We start from the raw sequence: 18,864 nt of genomic DNA on the forward strand, positions 1-18,864 counted from the left end.
ATTGCAATTGACAACAAAAATGTGAACATTATTAAATATATGTACAAATTCTCTCTTCGATTGCAATGGACAGGAAGTATGTTGGGTTTGTCCCTCCACAATCTGCTGGCTTGACATATTACAACTAAAAACAGTTTCACACCCTTGTTTTTCTGGCTGTTGTAAATGCTAGGTATAGACAGGTTCACTCTTGTTGGCAATGGCAGGGTAAGTGATTTGGGGAGGGGGGGGGGAGAGTGGTGGGGGGAGGGAGAATCTATGGCAACAGCCAGATTAGTTCTGCACTGCGTGAAAACTGGCTGAAGATACCCTAGGAAAAATTCCTTCCAGGCAGCAACATAAAAAGTGCCACATGTTATACTGACACAGGACTGTCTCTCTGTTACCACACCAAACACGCACGCACGCACGCAGTCTCTGGCAACTGAGCTACTCAGTGCAGCTTCAGTTGCCACAGACGTGTGTGTGTGTGTGTGTGTGTGTGTGTGTGTGTGTGTGTGTGTACGCACACACAACATCTCTACTATATGGTGAGTGGCAACTTTCCTTTCGTAATATTGTTACATTCCATCCTGGATTTTCCATTGTTTGATTGTTGTACAATTATTTAATTGATGATGCAGATAGCACTTATGTGGCAAGTACTGATGTCCAAGACACAGATCTGTATACCATAGGAAATGGGTCTTGGTGGTGTAACAAATCTCTCGCAAGCTTACTGCAACAGGACGGAAACAGGACACTATCACGTGCCACAGAAGTGAGTGAGAATCCTGTGAATATTTCAATCCTGTAGGGTATGTATCCTGGCAGTGGGAAGCTATAAAGAAGCACAATTTTTAATTTTCAATCTTTTATTTAAAAATTAACAATCAGTAACTTTCTGAATTGCACCCATGATAAGGCACTTTGTCTCTGCCTTCAATTTTCTATTTTTAGTTGTAATCACCTCAGCTGCAACGTATTGGCCCAACTCATCATCCTCATTGCTCCCATTCATTGCTGTTTGTATGTCTCGCAGCACTGACAATGTGCTGCTTACCAGGACATCTTTGGCCAGCTTCTTAAAATTGGCATAGTGCTCCACTTTGAATAATTCTGGTGAGCACTGAGGGGTAGATGGCGAACTGTTCTCAACTGCACACCCCACTGTAAATGTCTTGTGAGTACTAGAAAAAAAAAAGGAATTTATGAAATATTGCACTGTAAACATTTTATAACATTACAATTAAAATTGATTGTGCCAAATACACTAGACTGTATAAAATTATTGGTGTAAATAACATGTATGAAACCTGAATGTTGGAACAACTGGTTTGCTGCAATAAATTTATATAATAATATGGAAAGGTCAGTGTCTAATCTCTTTCTTATTTTCTATAAAGAAAAACACTAAAGAAGTCTGTGATATAAATCAACTAACAAAGCAAAACTCTACTGACAATCATTTGAAGTACTCCTCGTGAGAAAATTCTCTTTCTCTCAACAAATGAATCTGAACTAGTAAAAATACATCGATTAAAAAACAAAAATACTGACACATGAGATGATGTATCTACTCAACTGCAGTGGGTGGTAAAGCCTCTTAACTTTTTTAATAAATTTAGCCATGGATGGAAGATTATTCCAGACATGTTTAAGAAAGAGTAAGGTGATCCCCATTTCCAAAGTGCCGCAAGAAAGATCCAGGAAATTACCGAACAACAACTACTACACCTGTCTCATCTAAAATAATAGAATGTGCAATTAAAAACAATAGTAAATTGTAAAGAAAAAATGTCACACACTGATGCCTAGCACAGATTTAGTCCAGGTAGATCCAGCAGTACAGCAACAGCTGAATTTATACTGTATTCAACTATGGCACTAGATGGACAAAAGAAAGTTTGTGGTATGTTTCTAGACTTTTCAAAAGCTTCTGATTGTGTATGTATTTACATAAAAAGTCACCATGCTGCATTGTTAAACAGTAATATCCGTAACTATTACAAAATTTAAAAAAAAACATACTAAAGGAAATTGGGTCAACTTAACTGACGAAGAGCCTGTAAAAGCAAAATGCCTTCTATGCAACTGTTTGCCAAACAACATAAAGATAATAGAAAACATGTCCACTTTCATATTAAAAAATAAACTAAAATGTCTCTTATTTAAAATTTTACGTACAGCATACCTTGAAGCAAAAAATTAATGTAATGATTTCATATGTAACTTTTCAAATATGTAAAAAAACTTTCAGGAAGAATGAAGTGATTTAAATCTTTGGTAATTATGTATGTATTTCAGAGGCTATTTTTGAAGATACAAGCTCATAGGTAAATATTTTTTAAATTTCTAATGTCAAATATCACTGTGACAGGACTTGAAAAAAATGGGAATCCTGAGAGAAAATCGAAGCAGAAAATATGATGTGTTGCCATAGCAATAACAAGACAAGAGAACTGTTTCATGTAACTGGATTAAGTCCAAAAATTAAATAAAAAATGGTGTGACTGTAACACAGTGAAAGACGTACGAAAGTAATAATGTTAAAAGAATGAAAAGATGACCTCGATGTATTAGACTAAGAAGAGATCCAACGACAATAATTCAACTAAGAAGATACGGTGTCGGGAATATCCAGCTCCCACACGCACTGCAGGGATGCAGATGCAGAGACAACATCCGACATCACCGGCACCAGTTGCTGCTAACCGGCGCTGATTCTACATCCGCACACAGAAGCAGACACGAAAACCAGCAACCGATGCCACCGGCACCAGTTATTGTTCACCAGTGTCGATTCCACACCTGCTCATCGATGCAGCCTAAACTCACACCGGGTGAGGGGAAAATAATAATTGTTCGAGTACAAAGTCGAAGAAACTGGTCACTAGACTGTATTAGTGTAGCTACAATGCTTAGAGTTAATTTGTTAAATGATCACTAGATCAAGAACTAAGACAAATATGGAGAATACACAGAATTCGGGAAACTTCAGAACCAGCCATAGCAATGAAAGTGAGTGAGGTGGTGCCAGACTGGTCGGAATTAGTGAATTTGATTAAAACTAAGTGATAAAATAGATGACCAAAGTGCAGATTCAGCAGCTTCAAGAAACAAACTGACTGCTCAAAATACTTCTTTAAGAAAGGAACTAAAAACTTTAAATGCTCGAAGTCTTAATTTAGACTCGGTAAATACTCAAATCAGAAAATAGATGACCAGGGTGCTTCCTTGAGAAATGAAGTAAGTGCAACTTCAAGTGAAAAACTCGGTGCACAGAGTGCTAATTTAAGTAGAGAAATAGACACAGTGATGAAATCACTAAATTCTAAATTGGATGCTCGAAGTGGTATTTTGAATGAAAAACTAGACTTAATAAACGCAATGGATTCTAAATTGAAGGATCAGTATGAAACTTTAAATATTCAGATGACAAATATAGGTTTGTTGAACATCAGAGTAGACACTCAAAGCAAAGAATCTAGTAATCGATTCCTTAGACTGATCTACACTCTCTTTCGGAGTACTTAAACCTTGTCTTACATTGTACACGACTTTTAAAGATTCTAAGATTTCAATAGGTTTTGATTCTACATTATTACATTTGGCATCAAATTCAGTTTCCAAAGCAGCCATGATCCTTCAGAATCTTTAAAAGTCGTGTACAATGTAAGACAAGGTTTAAGTACTTCGAAAGAGAGTGTAGATCAGTCTAAGGAATTAATGTCTATTATTCAATCCCAAATTACAGGTGTCAGTATACGAGTTGTCAGTACATGAGTAAATAATGCACGATGGAATTTCAAAAAGAATACATCCAGCTTTGTTATTAAAAGTGTATGTAGCTTGGGGGAACCATTTGAAGAAATGATAGATCGAGGAGTTGCCACAAGAGTAACCTCCGGAAACATTTCAACTATTGCTTCTTCCGAACTTAGTAATATCAGCAAGGATATAGGTGACTTGTGGAAAGGATTCAAATTTATCCAGGATAGAGTAGAAAATGGAATAACTTCACCTGATGTTGTGTTACCTAGTAAAGTGGTGATTGTTTTGCAGTGGGGAGACTCCCACACAAAATTCAGCGAGAATTACTGGTTTGCACTTGCTTAAGTGAAGTTAATATCAGATCCATGGGATACACAAACAATGAAACTACTGACTAGAAACCTGTCAAACAGTGAGAACCATCACGTGTTGGAGACTAAAGGTTTGTGTACAGGAGGAAATAGACACACATTGTTGTTTATTGTGACCGTTCTACATTGCATGTGTATATATAGGAAAATATACAGGGTGGTCTATTTTAAGTTTCGGATGAGATTATCTCGAAAACTATACATCAGGTAAAAATAGGGGGTAAGACAAGTTTGTAAGCTCAAAGGAGGCCATCGAATGATACTATACGTGACCTCCAGCTCCCGTCCCTTTGGGTGGGGCGGAGGACAACTTTCAAATCTTAAATGGGAACACCCATTTTTGATTGCAGATTCGAATTCTCCATAAAAAAGTAATCAAGTTTTGTCAGAAACATTTTTCAAACCATTGACAGATGGTGCTGAAATCGAGAAAAAAGTAAAATTGTGGAAGAACTCTGATTTATTTAGAATTATGCGAGGAAGACGCAGTAATTTCTGAAAACCTTGAAGACGCATCAAATCGATAAAAAATGTGCACCAGTTCTTTCTTTACGCCAAATTAAGCTATTGTTGTACAAAATGTACTATATCCTACTTTTAGCGTTACTCAGGAACAATGACATGGACATAGTAGAATGATGTTCCCATAGGGTGCTTCATTAGTGTGAGTCGCCTTGCCCCTCAGATGTTGGGATGCTTCATTAATTTGAGTCCCCTTGCCTCTCACAATTTGGGGTGCTTAATTAATGAAATTATCCATGAAGAAATTGTTCAAAATCATCCCCATTTGCTTCAATGCATAAAGTCAATCGTCTGCATAAGTTGTCCACAGTTTTGAGCAGCACATACCGTGGTACGGCTACACACGCTCTTCAAATGCGTTGCTCCATATCGTTTTGCGTTGTGGGCTGTCTTTCATTAACAGTATTTTTTAAATAACCTCACAAGAAAAAAAATCAGGAGATGTTAAAGTCTGGTGAATGTGGAGGCCACTGAATCGGTCCGCCGAGGCCACTGAATCGGTCCGCCGTATCCTATCGACTGACCAGGGTACCGTACAGTTACAACGTTCTGCAAATTTTTAGCATAATGGTGAGCTGCTCCGTCCTGTTGGAACCACATTTGTTGCCTAGTTTCTAAATCAACATCTTCCATTAGCTCCAACAAATAATCACAGAGAAGTTGTAAACAAGATTCCCCAGTAGCATTTTGGTCAAAAAAATACGGTCCTATCAAGTTACTGTTTAAAATTCCACACCAGACCATTAATAACCATTTGTGTTGATTGTCAATGGGTCTGTGTGGATTGAAAGGGGACCAATAATGACAATCATGTTGATTTAATTCGCCATTGTTTTTGAATGTTGCTTCATCGGTGAACATTACGTATCTAAAAAAAAGTCATTGCCACCTCTTATTTCCAAAGCCCGTTGGAAGAAATGCACGCGTATTTGCATATCTTTTTGCATTAAGGCCTCTGTGAGTGTAATATGACACACATGATATTTATGTGCCTTCAAAATCCTCGAAGCAGTTGATTTCGATATTCCAGTTTGTCTCTGAATCGCACGACTACTCGTTTCAGAATCCAGTTGAACACAGGTGAGAATGGTAGGGTACGAGCGTAATTGTCATTGTAATCGCAATGACGAGGTGGACGGTGCACGTATCCATTTCGAGCACATCGATTGCAATTTTGAATAATATTTTCGCTTGGATGTCACCTGTTTGGAAAGCGATCTGCATACAATTATGCATCTGCAGCTTAATTGTTATGGCATCCACCTAAAATTAACATCATATCAACAATCTCTGTAGAAGGATAGTGAGCCATGTTTCGCTAAAGAATAATTTACTTTCGTCAGTTGATGTTTACGGTTCACAATTTGAAAGTGAAGTGACGTCTGATCACATTACACTGGCCTTTATATTGAGCCATAGTTCCCAGTTTGGCCACAGTAGTGCCACAGTCAGGTAAGTAATGAAATTGTAAAGAGTTCCGTAACGAGATTTTAATACCATTCCGCCTCCCTCCATCAAATACTGTGGAAAAAAAAGCTTAATTTGGCATAATGAAAGAATGGGTGCACATTTTGTATCGATTTCATGCGTCGTCCTCGGATCATTCTAAATAAATCTGATTTCTTCCCAATTTTAATTTTTCTCGATTTCAGCGCCATCTGTCAATGGTTTAAAAATGTTTCAGACAAAACTTGATTACTTTTTTATGGAGAATCCGAATCTGCAATAAAAAATGGGTGTTTCCATTTAAGATTTGAAAGCTGCCCCACACCCCACTGAAGGGGGAGGGGGCTGTGGATCACGTGTAGTATCCTTTTATGTCCTCCTCTGATCTTACGAACATGTTTTATCCACTGTTTTTACTTGATTATTTTGGAGACAATCTCATCCGAAACTTCCGATGGACCACCCTGTATATATACATATAACTAGAAGGATTCTATGTCAAGTAGTTAGGGAGGCGGGAGTAAGGAAAGAGCATAAACCTGAGAGGAATCGATTGTGATAATTGTTAAGGAATGTTGAGTTGGAGTATAGGTAGACATAGTATTTGTTAAGAGTAAAGAAGTCGAAAGTAGAGGAGGACTCCAGGGACTAAATGAAGTATCAAGAAGTGAGAGTGAAGTGTAAAATAGATTTTTATTTTTTTCCAGATTTTTAAGTACTTCACGTGTTGGACTCTCTAGAGGCAAGACAGGTTCATAAATTATGTGGTTGTTAAATCAACTTTACTGCAAATGTATTTTATCGAGTCTAATGCGAGACGAATCGGTTGACTTGTATACATTCAAATATTGATGTGGGAAATGGAAAATATGTTATTTGTGTAAGCTGGAATGTACTAAGACTGAACTAAAAGTATCCTTCGAGTACTATATTATTTCAAAAGTACAGAGAGAGTGTCTTACAAATTCCTGTTAACCAGGAGCATTCTTCGAAGAATAATGTTTTGGAGATCAACGGAGCCGGCAATCCAGAGAAGAAGATCGGCTCTACATATCAAAGAAATCTACCTATGACAGACAGGTGTGAATTTTTGCAATCCAACTTCATATTGCTTTTGATCATTTAAGGCATTAGAGTATGTTACAAACAAATACATTGCTCAGCAGTTCCTATTAAAGATCATTGACATTACCTCTTCTGAAACTAATACAGGAGCATCTCTGCAAACTACTACATACAGTGATGTATCAGATTTTTCAAGAAGTCTAGTGGATGCTTCTGCACAATAGACCACAAAAAATGCTCCCAGTCCACTGTCCTGCCTTACATGTATTTGGGGTATTTTAAGTTAATTTCATTTATTACTACCAGTGTGCTTGCATCAAAGTTTCCACTACTGTGCATTTGACATGTGAATGTTTTCACTCACAGAAATGACATGAGGAGCACACACAAAGTGGAAGCATTGTATTTGAAAGCACTAGCACATCATCACACAAATCAACAATTTCTGCACTAAGTGGACGTGTCCAAACCCTGTGAAGTATATTTTTAGTATCACAAATTAACCGTTGACATCAATGTAGATTCCTACAATAGGATAAGCTATCTTACATAATGCAGAAAATGTGCAATGACAGAGTGACAAAAATTAGTACGCACAACAGAGATTGGGATATTTTTCAGCAGTTTTCTAGGCACTATGTGGCCTTTCAAATACGCCAACAGGTCGAATCACCACACGCTTAGTTTATGGGTGGTCCCGCCTGAGCTACTATGCGTTTTTTCCCCCATCTTTTTGAGTTCAGCTGAATAATGCAAACATAAGGAGGCTAAGCGCGCTTTACATTCCTCATTCATTACACCAGACAACTGTTCTCACTTTTTCTCCCATTCTGGCCAAGCTTTCCTTCCTGGCGTGCTGAAATAATACAGATGTTATGGAATCAAATGAGTGTGCTACTTTCACCAATGTATGTGATATATATATATATACACACACACCTCACACACCAATCAAAAGTAAAATTATGGGCACATTAACTTGTATAAACGCAGAATGAATCATTCGTAGATCTGTAGATTGCCTTATTGTGGTACAAAATATGTTAGGTCATAGCGACACCTTTCCTTGCTGTATTTTTTAATTATCACTTGAAAGCTCTTTTTATTCCATTTCATTGCTACAATAAGAAGCTATCAATAGATATAGAGCTTTCTTTCAACGGGGATACAAAAATACGCAATTTCACTACTTTCATTAATGTATTTATATGCTACTGCTTACTGAAAAAATACCTACGATACTATGCAGAATTGTCAAATCAATCTGTGTGTTTTGGATGCTAATGAAACAATGACTAGTGGAAAGCCCGCTCGCTAGGCTGCGTTCTGTGCACCCATGGAGTCACCGCCTCTACTGCACACACACGGACGCATGACAGAATAGAACAGACGCCACCTGCGTTAACAGAACCACTCCTACTTCAACCTGGCAGATGAACAGTCTGCTGAAATCATAGCTTCGCCCGTTTTGCTGCTAGATAGCATGTCGGCCACACCTCACTTTTACACCTTCGGTGTGTCGTGTAATACAGATTTAAGGACCTGGATATTGCTGATGACATTGTTATGTCGACAGAAACACAACCCAGTTTACAACTAATAGTTACCGAGCTGGGTGGAGCGGCCATGCCTTTAGGACTGAAAAGAAATAGTGATGAAACAAAAACAATATGCGTACCACGTGGAAATGTACCTATTGAACTTATCATGCAACGGAAGGTACTGCAAGGTGTTGACCAATTTCCATATCTCAGCAGTCTTATTTGTAAGTAATGGGAAAGCCATATGCACATAAACATATGGCAGCATCATTCCAAACGCAAGTTATACAACAGCAGTACAACAGGGAGCTGTGATTTGTACTCAGGTGATTCATGTAAAAAGGTTTCCAACACGACTATGCTCACACGGCAGGAATTAACAGACTGTGGATGCGGAATGCTAGTCAGAGACGGATACGTGGAACATTCCATTTCGGAAATCATCAGACAATTAAATATTCCGAGATCCACAGTGTCAAGAATACCGAATTTCACGCATTACCTCTCACTACGGACAATGCAGTGTCTGACGGCCTCCATTTAACGACCAAGAGCAGTGGTGCTGCGTGGAGTTGCCAGTGCTAAGAGACAAGCAACACTGCATGAAATAACTGGAGAAATTAGTTGGACTTACGACAAACACACCTGTTAGGAGAGTGCAGTGAAATCTGGTATTAATTGCTGCAGCAACAGACAAACGATGCGAGTGCCTCTGCGAACAGCACAACATCGTCTGCAGCACCTCTCCTAAGCTCGTGACTAATGGTCGGATCCTAGGTGACTGGAAAATCGAGACCTGGTGAGATGAACCCCAGTTTCAGATGGTATGAGCTGACTGTAGGGTTCAAGTGTGGTGCAGATGCCACGAAGCCTCGGTCATGTCTCCATAATGTGCTGGGCTGTGTTTACATGGAATGGACTGTAGTCCTGTGGTCCAACTCAACTAGTCGTTGACTGTAAATAGTTTTACTTCAATACTTGGAGACCACCTGCAGCCATACATAGACTTCATTTTCCCAAACAAAGACGGAATGACAATTCGCCATGTCAATTGGTTACAATTGTTTGTGATTGGTTTGAAGAACATTCTGAACAAATCGAGTGAATGACTTGATTACCAAGATTGCCTAACACGAATCTCATCGAACATTCATGTGACAGTTCTCCACAAAATCCTGCACTGGCTCCAGAAGTACTTATACTAAGCTGCAGGTGCACTCCTGTCTGTCATCCTAGTGACGGCCAGGCACGGGTGCGGAACCTAGGAAATGTCAACAAAATTGACACATGATTTAAGTGTTTCTCACTGATGACACTCGGGGTAAATTTTTTATATTAGCCATCGTGACCATGTTTCACAGGGTTGTCTGCACAGCCCAAACAATACCATTGCTGAAAGAAGAATGACACTTGTGGGCCATGTTCTATGCCTGAAGGATGGTAGAATCCCCAAATCATCAGTGGTGTGGAAACTAACAGATGGCTGCAGAAATAGGGGAAAACCTTTTATCACCTGGAAACTAATTTTTGCAAAGGATCTTCAATGTGTGGACCCAAACTGGGAAGCAGCTGTAAAGCTGGCAGTTGATCAAGTTTGCTGCAGGAAACCTGCTATCCAAAATGCTACCAATGACCTGTAAAGTAAACACATATTTGAAGTTGTTTTATACATGGCAGTCTGATTCACTAAAGCAGGGGTAGTGAACCTTTTTTACCTACCATCCACTTTTGTATCACTGCAACGTTTTCCTAGCTGCGGGAATTACCCGCAATGTGCTGCATAAAATGTGTGCGAGACTGCACTCCCCACTTGCACAATGCGAACATAGCAGACCATTTGCCTATCGTCCGGCAAAACAGTGCCACTGTGGGTCACGCTTGCACGCCTCAGGAAGGGTATGTCTCCCACACTGCAGCAATTTGCTTGAGGGCGCTTATAGTGGGAAAGTCAACTGAGCAGCAGGAAAATACCAGATGACAGCTGCAGTATTTTTTCACATGCACGGGCATTAAGACTACGTAATTCTCCTGATCTAATTGTTCACCAGAAATGTCAGCTGACTGATGCTCTGCCTCAAACAGTGAGCAACTTATCAAATTCGTGTCCAAACCGCATATTTTGTGGAACGCAGCTGACACCGGGATGAGAAACTAGATACAAAATGAGTTAATTTGGGGAGAAATCTGAAGAAAACTGAATGAAACATGTAAGAAGAAATGTCTTCGATTATGTCCACTATAAAACATCAGTGAATTCATGTGTACTGAGCTTTAACCACCATTATAATGAGTTGGATGTTGTTACTGTGATTAGTACTGTGAATGATTTAAAATTCGGCCCACCGAAGTAATCAGTGAATCTGTTAGTCACAGTGAATCCCTTAGCTTTGACATAACCGTCAACACCTATCCAGGGCGTCATATCATCCATGAGCAGTGCATTAATTTCCGACACATTTGAGGTTCTCTCCTCCATCGCCTCGCAACCGTTTTGGTACTAAAATGTTATTCGATCCTTCACAACACACAGAAATTTGCATCATTGCTTTGCACTTTCTGAATACTCTTCCCAATAACACACAGTCTCCTTCCCTCTAGACTGCACACTCCACTGCACGTTTTGCCTTTACTGCCCCACAACTAATGTTGCGCTGCAGTCCACTGTGCCTGTAATACCAAAATGTTCATTGCAGCACGCTTGAACTACAAAATACTACTCTCGTCCAAAGAAAACTGTAGCACCCACACACTTCCAACAAACTGTTAAAATGTTTTCAAATCTTTCCAAAAATATTTCTTGCTCTGATCTCCCACAAAAAAATGTAATGTGAAAAAGCTTGTCAAATAATACATTTCAAATGCTGGTTTGCTACAAATTCCAAGTCACACATTTTAATTTATCACTTCACTGTTCTACTGAAGCCAGTTATAAAATTGTGTTGTACAACACCTAGTTTGGGAGGTATGGCATGATCAATATTAATTACTCAAAAACAGTCTTAATCACATTTATTATTATTATACCGCCAATCGGTTTCAACCCGACGTAGGGGTCATCATCTGGGCATTTACACTGTGACAGTATAGATACCCATCAGAAAGACTCCATTATACTATAGCTAAAATTACGTAAATTTAAAGTATGTTACCCATTGGTCGACTGTTGGTGGTGTCACTCCTGTCTACATAACGGCAGGAAACTATGCGAGACTCACCCTTCGTATGGGCTTAAATAGCGTGCTGGTATCATGTGAATAGACAGCAACATCCCCCCAGTGGCGATCAACGGTATTTAATACAGTTTATTATATGTAATTACTAGTCACCGTGGTTTAACCTAAATTTAAGTTACAGTAAATAACAGAAGGCGGAACCATTTCATTTAAAATGAGTTACAATTATAGTGTTAATTATGAAATAACAAAAAATGTTCTGTAGTCAACTCGTAAAAGTATATTACATTATGTGCCATAACATAGATTAAAACAATTTGTGACACACAAAAACTGGTATTGTCTTGTATTATAATATATCTATTCGTACATTTACGTAGAAAACATTTGAGTCAATTTACTAAAACGGCTAATATGGAAGGACTACAAATCCCTCTACTCCTTGTGGTGAGGACGCAGTTGCCATGGATTATAAAGCGTATATCGGGCACCCTCTTGTCTGTGTAGCGAGGATGCCGTCGCCATGGTAGCAGCTGTTGTGTTCGTATGGTGTTGTTGATGTGGAATTAATAATACTAATTGCTGCTTCATCTCTACAACCATGCTGTCCAAAAATCGTGATAAATGCTGATTAGCGTGAAAAACAGCACAAAATTTTCATTGTGTTAATGAAAGACGTAAGAAGGTAGTTCTCATATCACTGTCATGTACAGCTGTTGAATTATAAAATACACAAATTTCAATTTTTTATGATTGTACATGCACTGCCCCACACCTAGAAAAACATTTCATTTGTGTCCTGCTGCCCACTTCGGACAGCAAAAGACAAGCGCATTCTACAGGCGATAAGTTTTTCCACATCTAGGAAAATGTAGCTCTATTATTAAAATTTTCTAACCATCGACCATTCCACAGTAATGATGATTTCTAAAGTGAGGAAGTAACTTCGCATTATAAAATTTATAAATCAGAGTTGCATCAAGTTGAAGAATAAATTAATAATTACTAACCTAATTTTTTTTTCCAAAGTTTTGCGAAACCCCAAAGTAAATATTTTAACCTCCAACTGCCTGCTGCCTGCTATGAAGGTTCGGACGCCCACTAGTGGGTACTAGGGACCAAGTTGACCATCAGTGCTGATTAATAATGTTTTCTCACAAGCAGTGTCAAGTTCCGTGTATGTAACAGAAACTTCTGTATGCAGAAAAAACATGCTTGAAGGCATAACTAGTTAAAACTTGTTCATTGGTTACCATTTACTGTCCACCCACTGGCTGCGTATAACTCAACACAGAGAAAGGATGTCAACATATTAGTTTCACAAAACAAGTGAAGTGCATGGATGTTACTTTGCAAGTTTCAACTGAGGATATGAGCACTATGCAAACAGGCTGTTCCACAAGTAGCCTGAAAACAGCTCAGCAGTGAGTATTTCATAAGCAATGTCTAAATTCTTTGATATTACCTGCATGACATAATGAAAACACTACTGTCACTCAAATAAAAATTAATGGTTTTCTTTTTTTTACAATTTACAGATGAGAAAATTAACTATGCTACAAAGTGTCACACTAGTTGTGGGGGATGTGGGAAAGACCACAAATTCTGGCACAGGAGGCAAGAAATTATACATCAAAATCACAAGCTTTCTATTAACAATGAAGCCCACAACAAAAAAAGAAGCTGCTTTAGCAGAAGTTCATAAGAAAAAAGATTCTTTTTTCCTTCAAAATAACTTCATCTACATCTACATGACTACTCTGTAATTCACATTTAAGTGCTTGGCAGAGGGTTCATCGAAAAACAATCATACTCTCTCTCTACCACTCCACTCCCGAACAGCGCACAGAAAAAACGAACACCTAAACCTAACTGTTCGAGCTCTGATTTCTCTTATTTTATTTTGATGTTCATTCCTAGCTATGTAGGTTGGGCTCAACAAAATATTTTCGCATTCGGAAGAGAAAGTTGGTGACCGAAATTTCATAAATAGATCTCGTCGTGACAAAAAACATCTTTGTTTTGACTTCCATCCCAACTCGCGTATCATATGTGCCACACACTCTCCCCTATTATGTGATAATATAAAACGAGCTGACCTTTTTGCTCCCTTTCGATGTCCTCTGTCAATCCCACGTGGTAAGGATCCCACACCGCGCAGCAGTATTCTAACAGAGGACGAACGAGTGTAGTGTAAGCTGTCTCTTTAGTGGACTTGTTGCATCTTCTAAGTGTCCTGCCAATGAAACGCAACCTTTGGCTCGCCTTCCTCACAATATTATCTATGTGGTCTTTCCAACTGAAGTTGTTCGTAATTTTAACACCCAGGTACTTAGTTCAATTGACAGCCTTGAGAATTGTACTATTTATCGAGTAATCGAATTCCAACGGATTTCTTTTGGAACTTGTGTGGATCACCTCACACTTTTTGTTATTTAGCGTCAACTGCCACCTGCCACACCATACAGCAATCTTTTCTAAATCGCTTTGCAACTGATACTGGTCTTCGGATGACCTTACTAGACGGTAAATTACAGCATCATCTGCGAACAACCTAAGAGAACTGTTCAGATTGTCACCCAGGTCATTTATATAGATCAGGAACAGCAGAGGTCCCAGGACGCTTCCCTGGGGAACACTTGATACCACTTCAGTTTTACTCGATGATTTGCCGTCTATTACTACTAACTGTGACCTTCCTGACAGGAAATCACGAATCCAGTCGCACAACTGAGACAATACCCCATAGGCCCGCAGCTTGATTAGAAGTCGCTTGTGAGGAACAGTGTCAAAAGCTTGCCGGAAATCTAGAAATTCGGAATCAACTTGAGATCCCCTGTCGATAGCGGCCATTACTTCGTGCGAATGAAGAGCTAGCTGCGTTGCACAAGAACGATGTTTTCTGAAACCATGCTGATTATGTATCAATAGATCGTTCCCTTCGAGGTGATTCATAATGTTTGAATACAGTATATGCTCCAAAACCCTACTGAAAAACCGACGTCAATGATATATGTCTGTAGTTCGATGGATTACTCTTACTACCCTTCTTAAACACTGGTGCGACCTGCATAATTTTCCGATCTGTAGGTACAGATCTATAGGTGAGCGAGGGGTTGTATATGATTGCTAAGTAGGGAATTATTGTATCAGCATACTCTGAAAGGAACCTAATCGGTATACAATCTGGACCTGAAGACTTGCCCGTATCAAGCGATTTGAGTTGCTGCACAACCCCTAAGGTATCTACTTCTAAGAAACTCATGCTAGCAGCTCTTCGTGTTTCAAATTCTGGAATATTCCATTCGCCTTCCCTGGTGAAGGCATTTCGGAAAAGTGCGTTCAATAACTCCGCTTTAGCGGCACAGTCGTCGGTGACAGTACAGTGTGTTAACTGTAAGACGGCAGAGTTGTGAGGGAAGTGCGGGGAGAGGAGGAAGCAAGCATTGGCTGGCGAGAAGGCACGCTTACCAGTTGCAGTGCTGGCACTACAAATTGTGCATCACGCTTACACGGAAGCAGACGAAAGGCTTGGAAGTAAAACTCGCTTTAAATGTTGTTCGTAAATGAAACTGAAATCGTCACGTACATTAAAATCTACATATATAAAAATGAATGTATGTATGTTTGTCTACTATGCGCTCACAAACCATTCATCCAGTTGCCATGAAACTTTGGTCAGTTGTTCTCCGAACGCCCGAAAAGGTAATGAACAATGTTTGAACAGTTACGTTATAGTAACATGCGTAGCGCAATTGAGTAGGTCAAGGCTTGTCACGCAGCGGACCCGGATTCGATACCCACTGCTCGCAATTTTTTTTTTTTTTTTTTTTTTAATTTTATTTCACTCCCTGCAATGTTGAACTTTTAATTATAAAATTTAAATATACTTAAACAGGCCATAAAGTATAACGTAACTGTCAATCTCTATAAAAATGAATGTATGTATGTCTGCCCTCTATGCGTTCCCAAACCATTCATCTGATTGCGATGAAATTTTGGTGATTTGTTCTCCATACGCCCACGAAGGTTCCTAGCCAAAAAAAAAAAAAGAAATAAGACACATTCTTGAGGAGATGTGACGTCATAAACAACGAAATGCCACTGCGGGAAAATACCCAGATTTATGAATCCAGTATTTGAAAATGAGAGCACTTAGCAACTAGCAGCAAACGTTACATACAATTTCAACCCTTTACGAAAATTTCTCTCACACCCCCCACAAAATAATGAAACCTAATAAAATTTTCTCAGTACATACCGTAAATCTGCCGCAGAGGGCATGACGTTTTAATGTATTATTTTGTTGCTATTAACTCTAATCGCAACATATTTCTCATACAGTATCCACATATATCAGTAAATGCGCCGGCAAATTTACGACATATAATTAAGGAGATATGACACAGTAAACATCGAGATGCGTGAAAAAGTGCCGCGTCAGGCATGACGTTTTTCTTACTATTATTTCTTCACTACTAACACTATTCGCAACACGTTTCGTAAACGTGTTAAAAAAAGTATATAAAACCACGCAGAACAGTACATCGCAAAACAATAACGAAGCAGACGACAATGGCTACCTTGTACAGCACAGCTACGTAATGTTGGCAGCAGTCGAAACTGCGTGCCTCCCGAAGCCTCCCGACGTTTACCGACTTCTGCCGATTCAGAACTAGGGAGAGGTCTGCCATCTAAAAGTTTACACACTGTACCATCGGCACTGCGCAGCGAAGGTATTGACTGCGTCTTGCCGCTTGTGTACTTTACATACGACCAGAATTTCTTCGGGTTTTCTACGAAATTTCGAGACAATGTTTCGTTGTGGAACCTATTAAAGGCATCTTGCATTGAAGTCCGTGCCAAATTTCACGCGTCTGTAAATTTTAGCCAATCTTCGGGATTTTGTGTTCTTCTGAATTTCGCATGCTTTTTCCGTTGCCTCTGCAACAGCATTCGAACCTGATTTGTGTACCATGGGGTATCAGTTCCATCTCTTACCAATTTATGAGGTATGGATCTCTCAATTGCTGTTGCTACTATATCTTTGAATTTGAGCCACATCTCGTCTACACTTGCATAGTCAGTTTGGAAGGAATGGAGATTGTCTCTTAGGAAGGCTTCTAGTGACACTTTATCCGCTTTTTTAAATAAAATTATTTTGCGTTTGTTTCTGGTGGATTGGGAAGAAACGGTATTGAGCCTAGCTACGACGGCCTTGTGGTCACTAATCCCTGCTGCTCTCTATCAGCTCTGGCTTGTTTCTGGCTAAGAGGTCAAGTGTGTTTTCGCAACCATTTACAATTCGCGTGGGTTCGTGGACTAACTACTCAATATAATTTTCGGAGAAAGCATTTAGTGCAATCTCGGAAGATGTTTTCTGCCTACCACCAGTTTTGAACAAGTATTTTTGCCAACATATCGAGGGAAGGTTGAAGTCCCCACCAACTATAACCATATGAGTGGGGTATTTATTTGTTACGAGACTCAAATTTTCTCTGAACTGTTCAGCAACTATATCATCGGAGTCTGGGGATCGGTAAGAGGAGCCAATCATTAACTTAGTTTGGCTGTTAAGTATAACCTCCACCCATACCAATTCGCACGGAGTATCTACTTCGACTTCACTACAAGATAAACCACTACTGACCGACACAAACACTCCACCACCAATTCTGCCTAATCTATCTTTCCTGAACACTGTCTGAGTCTTCATAAAAATTTCTGCAGAACTTATTTCAGGTTTTAGCCAGCTTTCTGTACCTATAACGACTTCAGCTTCTGTGCTTATTATTAGCGCTTGAAGCTCAGGGACTTTCCCAGCACAACTACAATAATTTACGACTACAATTCCGACTATTCCTTCAACCAAGCACGTCCTGTATTTGCCATGCACCCATTGAGATTGCAGCCCACCCCGTACTTTCCCAAGGCCTTCTAACCTGACCTATTCAGCGGAACCCGAAACCCCACCACCCTATGGCGCAAGTCAAGGAATCTGCAGCCAACACTGTCGCAAAACCGTCTGAGCCTCTGATTCAGACCCTCCACCCGGCTCTGCACCAAAGGTCTGAAGTCGGTTCTGTCAACGATGCTGCAGATGGTGAGCTCTGCCTTCATCTCTTAAGCAAGACTGACAGCCTTCACCAAATCAGATAGCTGCTGGAATCCAGAGAGAATTCCCTCAGATCCAAAGCGACACATGTCATGAGTGCCGACATGTGCCACCACCTGCAGCTGACTGCACCCTGTGCTCTTCATGGCATCCGGAAGGACCCTTTCCACATCAGGAATGACTCCACCCGGAATGCACACAGAGTGCACACTGGATTTCTTCCCCTCCTTAGCCACCATATCCCTAAGGGGCCCCATTACGCGCCTAACATTGGAGCTCCCAACTACCAATAAGCCCACCCTCTGCGATTGCCCGGACCTTGAAGGCTGAGAATCATCCTCTGAAACAGGGCAGTGCCTGAAACCTGTTTGTCAGACGCACCGGGGAGGCTCTCTGATCAGCATCCGGGAACGTCTTTCGCTGCCTGCCACGCCTCGGAACGACCTCCGAATCAACCACAGACGAGGGCTCAGCCCCACTGAGGGCACAAACCGGGGCAACCACAGCGGCAGACCGATCTGGTGACTGACGGGACAAGGTTGACATCCCCGTGATACCCAAGTCCGGCTCCCCACAGTGGTGCCCATTGGCAACAGCCTCAAGCTGTGCGACCGAAGTCAGCACAGCTTGCAGCTGTCAGTGAAGGGATGCCAACTCAGCCCTCATCCGAACACAGCAATCACAATCCCTGTCCATTCTAATCGATGTTTAGCAACAGTTACTGAAACACGAGTCCGTGCCCAGATAACACAAGGGAAACACACAAAGAATGTATGAACTAACCCGTACAAAAGCCTAACGACTGCGCTACAATCTGCCTGAATTTATGATTGCAGCAACTAAAACTCGAAATTACACCTCCCATACGAAACTCACAC

The 18,864-nt window shown here is 40.1% G+C and overlaps 1 protein-coding gene across 3 annotated transcripts in view; it reads right to left on the reverse strand.

Moving 5' to 3' along the window:
- Positions 1 to 858: 858 nt before the first annotated feature.
- The window catches only part of LOC124720265, a 29,727-nt gene continuing 11,721 nt past the window's right edge, over positions 859 to 18,864 (reverse strand). For all 3 annotated transcript variants that reach the window (XR_007006104.1, XR_007006103.1, XM_047245583.1), the window contains one exon: positions 859 to 1,169. Coding sequence is in view for 1 of the 3 variants with exons in the window: in XM_047245583.1 (XP_047101539.1) it covers positions 866 to 1,169 (304 nt within the window). In the remaining 2 variants the exon portion in view is untranslated. The remainder of the gene's footprint in view (positions 1,170 to 18,864) is intronic.

This window comes from Schistocerca piceifrons, chromosome 11 (genome assembly GCF_021461385.2).
Source record: "Schistocerca piceifrons isolate TAMUIC-IGC-003096 chromosome 11, iqSchPice1.1, whole genome shotgun sequence".
In the NCBI taxonomy this organism is placed as follows: domain Eukaryota; kingdom Metazoa; phylum Arthropoda; class Insecta; order Orthoptera; family Acrididae; genus Schistocerca; species Schistocerca piceifrons.